The sequence below is a fragment of the Mytilus edulis genome, chromosome 12 (assembly GCF_963676685.1).
Source record: "Mytilus edulis chromosome 12, xbMytEdul2.2, whole genome shotgun sequence".
In the NCBI taxonomy this organism is placed as follows: Eukaryota; Metazoa; Mollusca; class Bivalvia; order Mytilida; family Mytilidae; genus Mytilus; species Mytilus edulis.
The window spans coordinates 34,763,597-34,771,180 of NC_092355.1; the positions used below are offsets into that span (position 1 = coordinate 34,763,597).

General features: G+C 33.3%; 1 protein-coding gene across 3 annotated transcripts; it reads left to right on the forward strand.

Moving 5' to 3' along the window:
* On the forward strand, window positions 1-7,584 carry LOC139498315 (heat shock 70 kDa protein 12A-like). Of its 3 annotated transcripts, none has more exons than XM_071286684.1 (6): window positions 1-99; window positions 1,531-1,894; window positions 3,958-4,176; window positions 5,378-5,494; window positions 5,703-5,739; window positions 6,309-7,583. In XM_071286684.1, the coding sequence occupies exons 2-6, from the start codon at window positions 1,580-1,582 to the stop codon at window positions 7,361-7,363; spliced, it is 1,743 nt and encodes a 580-aa protein (XP_071142785.1). In that variant the 5' UTR covers window positions 1-99; window positions 1,531-1,579; the 3' UTR covers window positions 7,364-7,583. The 3 variants fall into 3 exon arrangements, with proteins under 3 accessions (XP_071142785.1, XP_071142787.1, XP_071142786.1); XM_071286686.1 differs by having other exon boundaries at window positions 4-99; window positions 1,556-1,894; window positions 6,309-7,584; XM_071286685.1 differs by having other exon boundaries at window positions 26-99; window positions 1,515-1,894; window positions 6,309-7,584.

A 7,584-nucleotide genomic window follows, 5' to 3' on the forward strand; every position in this document is an offset into this window, starting at 1 on the left:
TTTGATTATTCATGTTATTGTTGTTAACAGTGACTTCACTCGGTTGTATAAACATCCTGGTTCAAAAAGTTTTCTTTTTTGTCAGAAAAGGGTATTAAGGTAATTAAACTATAATTAAATTTAGTAAACAGAATGAGTAGCATTAAATCAAGGGAAACTAATTAATTTTGGTTTTTTTAACTTTCGTTTTTAAGTTTGCTTATCATAATGCATTCCTTTATTGTCAGTCTCGATTTAGTCACACATAGTATTTTTATGTGGATTTCAAATATCCAGTGAAAATGATTGATTGATTGATAGATTGGTGTTTGTTGTCCAGCGATAAATATACAAATATATTAAAGACAATTGGCATGTGTGTGTAAAATGGTCACGAACTTTTCATTATTCATCCATTGAGTACTGATTGATTTGAAATGAAAATACTTGAAGTTCTAATTCAATACCGTTGAATCGACCTTTTTATATATATTTAACAAATATTGTATTATTGACAAAACATAATTTTCTCTGACATTTGAGTTACCTATATCAGAGTCTGGATGGTGTTTCTTCATTGCTGTATTGTTTTTAAAGGATTTATGCCATTATTCTCGTTTCTGTAAATTTTTTGCCCATTCATATTCTCCATTCTTTTGATTTCAGGTCCCCACTATTCTATATTCATTTCTCCCGGAACCGATTTATTAGCATTTATGTTCACAGTTATTTTCCTGCATTTTGTTCGGCAGAATTTTTATTCTTCCTCTATTTTGGGCAAAACTAATTAGTCATTTGTTAAATAAGTTCAGATTATGTTTTATTTTCCCCGACTTTGCGGAGGGGCATCAAATGTTACCTTTATCTGTCTTTACGTCTGTCCGTTTGCACGTATATCCCAAAATTATATTCCGTTCCCTTACTTTATTTTGCCTTGACCAAATGTTATCAAACTTATACACAATATTGCTTATTACCACGAAATACAAATGAATTTCGAATTGACCGATTTAGCTTTATGCACATTTATAAATGAAAGATAAAGAGATTTTCCGTATCCTTTATTTTACTTTATTTTGCCTTGACCAATTGTAATGAAACTTGTACACATAGCTTAATTATTCCCCATGGAAAATTTTCAATTTATTTTACTAGTAGATCATTTGCCACATAATATCAAAACGTCTTTTCCTTAAAGTAATTTTAGGTGGTTCATCACACTTAAGGGAGATAACTTTGTAAAAATCAGTTTACTCACGTTCTGTTGTTAAGGAATTATTTCTAAAGCTTCTCAATGATCGAAATCAGACTGCTATATATCCAATGAAAATTTCCGATAAATTGTGCGGTTCAAGTTTTTTGAAATCATTATATTTTTTTCAAAAAGCCAAAGTAAATATCTTTTAAAAATTTCATGAAAATTAAATGAACCAAATAAGTTTTATTCGAGGTGTTTGGTACCATATGAACAGTCCAATACGTAGAATGTAAAGATAACGAACACACCATACATTATGTCTATGAGTTAATTATAGTTTGTCTATTGAGCAGCCAACAATCACGGCTTTATATACAGGACTTTGAATGGTAGCCGTTGAAGATGTCAGCATTATCAGATGACTACTTGTTTGTGGTGGCAATTGATTTTGGAACCACCTACTCTGGATATGCCTTTTCATCAAGAGACGACTTCAAAAAGGACCCTTTAAAAATCAGTTCTAACCAGGCCTGGAATGCTGGCAGTGCACGACATTTTTCCTTAAAGACACCTACATGCCTGTTGTTAAATGACAAAGAAGAATTTGTATCATTTGGTTACGAAGCAGAAAATAGATATTCTGAAATAGCCATGGACCATGAACAGAACGAATATCTGTTCTTTCAACGTTTCAAGATGCAACTTTACAAGAACAAGGTGAGTACTATGTAATTGTACACTACTTTCGAATTATGCAATGGCTTTTAAAATAATCATATTTTATCATGATAACATTTCACCAGAAGTCACTCAATAGTGATAATAACAATAAGCAAAGACGACAAAATTGACACAAAGTAATAATAAAAAAGAAGATACTATATTCTATAGTATGTGTTTGGTAATATCCGTTTAACATGGCTAGATACATAAACATCCAGGCATTGTGTTATTGTGCTATGGTAAACATTCGTATGCATGTCTTTCGTTTTTGCTAATGTCCTTTGTATGTATGCCTATTTATCTTTGTTGGCATATTAGTATTTGTTTGTTTTATAGTCATAAAGATAATAACACAACGGTGACTGCTTTCTCCCTATTTTTGACATATTTACCTATTATGTCTTTTTGTTTTATTTACACATTGTTGTCAATATATTGGAATTGTATGCGACTGTCAAACAAATGAGAGGTTAAGCTAGCTATAAAGTCAAGTTTAATCCACCATTTTATACATATTAATAAAATGTCTGTACCATGTCAGGATTATGATAGTTGTTATTCATTCGTTTGATGAGTTCGGGCTTTTGATTTTGCCATTTAAGAAGGGGACTTTCAGTTTTGAATTTTCCTCAGAGTTTGGTATTTTAGTTAGTTTACCTTGTCCTTATTTGTCTTTCTAAAATGTAGGTGTATATACTTCAATTTTTTTTAGTGAAAAAGGATGCTATTGTTCTGTTTATTAAATGTTAAAATGAATAATTGGTTGATTAATTGGTTGGGTATTGCATATATATTGATTGGTTTTTTTTCTTAAAGTCCAGTGGCGAATATATTAAGCATGTAAAGTACGAGATAAATTAATGAATACAAAAGGAATTTCAACCGGAAGGATGGTCAAAAATTCGGACTGAAACTAAATTTATATAAGTCGTGTCTGTTATAGCCTATATTCAAAACCATTGTATCAAAACAACCCAAATTATCGGTTCTGTCTATCAAAAAATAGTTGATACATGTTATAAAAAAACAATTTTTAATATAATAATTAATAGTATAATTAAGAAAACATATCGTGATTTTACCACGGGTTGCCCCTTTATGACAAATATTTTACCCTGAGCGATTCTAATAGGTCAAATACGGCAATTCTTTTGGATCGAAGCGTTCTAGGTGGAGGCAAATATTTGTCGTTCCCATAAATTAACGCACTTTTAGATTGGCGTAAAAGAACGGAGCAAACAGAATTATTGACATGCTCAAACTATTTACAATAACGTATTTAGATAGATTTGGATGAATTTGAATGATGATTTACTTATAAGTCTCCTATGTATCAAAAAAAAATTGGGCTTATACCACATTTAGCATCGTTTGCTTACGTTTCCTTGTAATGATTTTCTGAAGCGTGTATTTTCCTGTAAAATGCTTAAATTTTACGTTATCATTCTATGACGTCGGGTACTTCATTCATATAAAAACATATGACGTGGGAGTACGATCGGAACAGCCAATGCAATATATTCATATTTTACCACGGGTGTGTACTCAAAGAGTTTGAAGGACGTCATGTTAGAATACATGGCATTTAATTGGGTTGAATAGTAAATTGAAGATTACACAAAATTTCGAACAATATTTCTATTGATTCTGTAAAAACTTCTTGTGATTCTTTATAAAGGCAACAATAGTATACCGCTGTTCAAAAGTCATAAATCGATTGAGAGAGAAAATATCCGGGTTACAAACTAAAATCGAGGGAAACACATCAACCATAAGATAAAACAACAAAACAACAGAGCACTGACGGAAAAAAAACCGACAATGCAACATATTCACGGATTTGGCTATACTTTTTGGACCTTTTGGATTATAGCTCTTCATCTTTTATATAAGCTTTGGATTTCAAATATTTTGGCCACGAGCATCACTGAAGAGACATGTATTGTCGAAATGCGCATCTGGTGCAAGAAAATTGGTACCGTTAATTTTAATACATAGAAACGAACTATTAGATAGCAACTGCCATATGAGTTTCTAACATTCGCATCATTTTTCAGAATATCAAAGGGGAAATGATCATGGAAGATATCACCGGAAAATCTGTGACAGCAATGAAGGTTTTTGCTTTGTCTATCAAAGCCCTGATGCAACATCTGTTTGGAATTTTTGACGAGAGGGGATTAGAAATAGAAAAGAAAGAAATACGATGGGTTCTGACTGTTCCTGCTATTTGGTCAGATGCAGCAAAACAGTTTATGCGAAAAAGTGCCAACATGGTTAGTATTTCACAACGTACTTAGTTATATGCATTCATCACAGAAACGAACATTCAGAAAAATACTGTCAATATTTGAACTGTATTAATCACTGGTGTTAAACTGATCACCGTTATTGCAGGTACGGTGATCCCAACATGGCGGAGCATAAAACAGGTAAAGGTCATTTTTTTTGTAATTTCTCTGTGTTCACGCGTAGAGTTACCCTGCCGCTAGGTTGATATATATGTACTGTATTGTTGTATATGTGTGTTCTTGATATCATATGTGACCTTGTTACCGAAATAATAGCCATCGAAAATTTACGAAAAATCATCGTGGCTCCAAGAATTTGTTGGTTATGATAGTCGTAACTTGATTATTAGATAGTCGTTACTTGTACATGATCATAGTAACTTGTTAGTGATGTTCGGAACTTTGTCTATATGCTGACAGAAACATATATACACGTGTATATATGTCTCTGACGCTGATGGGCGACTTTATATAAATAGTGTTTGATGATGTGGCTAGAACCAGGGGGTTACTTACTATAGACACGCTCTGAAAATGTATACCTTCTTCTTGACACGCTCAGAAAATGTATACCCTCTTCCTCAAATAGATGCTGTTCTAGCTCCGGGTTCTACACTGTAGCTTCAACAGTTAAATAAGCGATCCTGTTTTACGGTAAATGTTCATCGCGTGTACTCAAAACGTTGTAGTTCTCAACATGCTCAAGTTATCATACATGGCTAAGAGATGATGACTTTTTCACTGTAAATGTTTGAATGTTTAGTTTATTGTTGCGTTTTACTAGTGATATCAAGGTTTACGACTACGTCTAAATATCCTATATTGAGACATTCGGTAAGATAAATTCGTTACACAGTATGACCTAATCCATATATATACGAAGTCAGTTAATTCCATATTGAGCTGGAGGTTTTATGCTCTTGTCACGTTTGGAATATACGGACTTTGTATCTATATATCGTATTACTATTAGGTCATTAGAACACCGTGTAAGAAATATTATGTTCGACGTATGTATGATGTATACAAGTATGTTCATATGCTGATATATAAATGAAAGTACATGTGTAAAGAAATCCGATTAGTCAATGCAGTGTTTGCAATTAAAGTTAACTATTATAATTAATCAAATTTTTAGATGTTTCTTGTGTCATTTTATTTTTTCTTATAAAGCCTTTTTTTCCAGGCTGGAATAAAAGATGATCAGCTTATAATTGCTCTTGAACCAGAGGCTGCATCTATATACTGTCAATATCTCCCTATAGAAAAGCTGTCAGGTGCAGAAAAAGGTTTCTCAATGACAGAAGATGAGGGGGGATAGGACCTTTATCGGGACTCCGGGATCAGGTGTTTTTAAGCTCGGGATTTCGGGATTGACCCTTTCGGGATTCGGGAATTCTTTTTTTTTGGATTTCGGGAGGTCGGGATTTACTTTATTTAAATTCGGGACCTCGGGATTTCTGGTTTTTAAGCCCGGGATTTCGGGATCAGGACCCCTCCTATCCCCCCTCGAAGATGGAACACAATACATGGTAGTGGACAATGGAGGTTTGTATGAAAAGTAGCAAAATCACAAAATTACTGAACTCCGAGTAAAATTCAAAACGGAAAGTCCCTAATCAAATGACAAAATCAAATGATTATACAGATCAAACGAATGGATAACAAATGTCATACTCCTGATCTGGTACATGTATTTTCTTATGTATACTATAATGGATCATTTTCTTTGTTGTCTTTCTAGTCAAGGACAATTGACATGTAACTGATATAGACGACATTATGTCATATCATTGGATTTTATCTGTATAAAAAAGAAGCAAAGAAAATATTTTATAAATTGTCCTTATATCTTGATTAAAGTGAATAAACGCACATCTAGCTCCTTTTGGTGTGGATATTCCTTTTGGAGTTTAATAAACAATTGAAGAACTTCAAACACAGTAAATCTAACGTTTTTGTTCCATTAGAAGATTACATTTGTTATGTTGTTTTGGAATATTTTTGAAAGAATGCATATTAAAAGTCATTCAGAAAATGAAAATACACTACTTTGTAAATTATTAAAATATAGAAATACTATTAAATTCTTAACCAAATGTTAAATTTCATTATAGGTGGAACTGCTGACATCACAATCCACGAGAAAGTTACTAAAGGTAAACTTAAGGAGTTATGCAGATCCTCAGGTGGCGATTGTGGTGGTACTTCTATCGACATGTCGTTTCACCAAATCTTTATTAAACTTGTCGGAGCACCTCTTTTAAACGCCATGAAACGGCAGCATCCATCTGCATATCTAGATATTTTCAGAGAACTAGAGGCAGTCAAAAGAACTGTCGACAGAAGTAAGAATGACAAGGTAACAATGTCATTTCCAAGAGCAGTCCTAGATCAAATTTGCAAAACACATTCAGGTGAAGATTTGGAAGCTGTTATCAGTTCCTCTCCATACAAGGGTAGAATGGAACTTGTTTACGACAAAATAAGAATCGATACTGATTTGATTAAAGATCTTTTTAAACAGGCATCGCAAAACATCATAGATCTTATCCGAGATTCTTTTGCAAAGGTAAATTACAAAAAAGTCGGAGTGATTCTGTTAGTCGGGGGTTTTTCGGAGAGTAAAATTATTCAAGACAGTATTAAAGCAACCTTTCCAGACAAACGTGTGATAGTACCAGACGATGCCGGATTAGCAGTCTTAAAAGGAGCTGTGATATTTGGACACAGACCAGAGTACATAGTATCAAGAATTGTAAGGTATACATACGGCGTATCAATCACCAGCCCTTTTGATCCGGATATCCACGATCCAGCGCGACGAACTATGGTGCGCGGAAAAGAAAAATGTTCGAACCTTTTTAAACTGTACGTTACAATTGGTTCCGTGGTAGAGCTAGGGTCCCAGATAGAAGGACGACATAAAACCATAAATGAAAATCAACGTTTTGTTAATTTTCCCGTGTACCAGTCTACAAGTGAAAACCCTAAGTATACAAATGAAGAAGGTTGTACACTTTTGGGAACCTTAAGGATTGAAATCCCCGATCCATCAAAAGAAATCCGTAGTCTACGCGTCAATCTTATTTTTGGTCACACCGAACTAAAGGTTCGAGCGTATGATGTCCAGTCTGGTGCAGAATGTGAAACAGTGCTTGATCTGATCTAGCGGATAAAAAATAGCAAAATCTGTAGAAATTAAGTTGAACAATTGTTGTCTGGCAGACTGGAACCACATTTTACAAATCAATTAATTTAAGAATTCTACGAAAAATAGTAGTTTTATAGAAACATATGTTGATATTAAATTGTGCTGAAAAGTTTCATGTTCATCGAAGCATTTCCATTAATATAAATGGTATGCTATTTTTTTTTGATAAACTCATCATA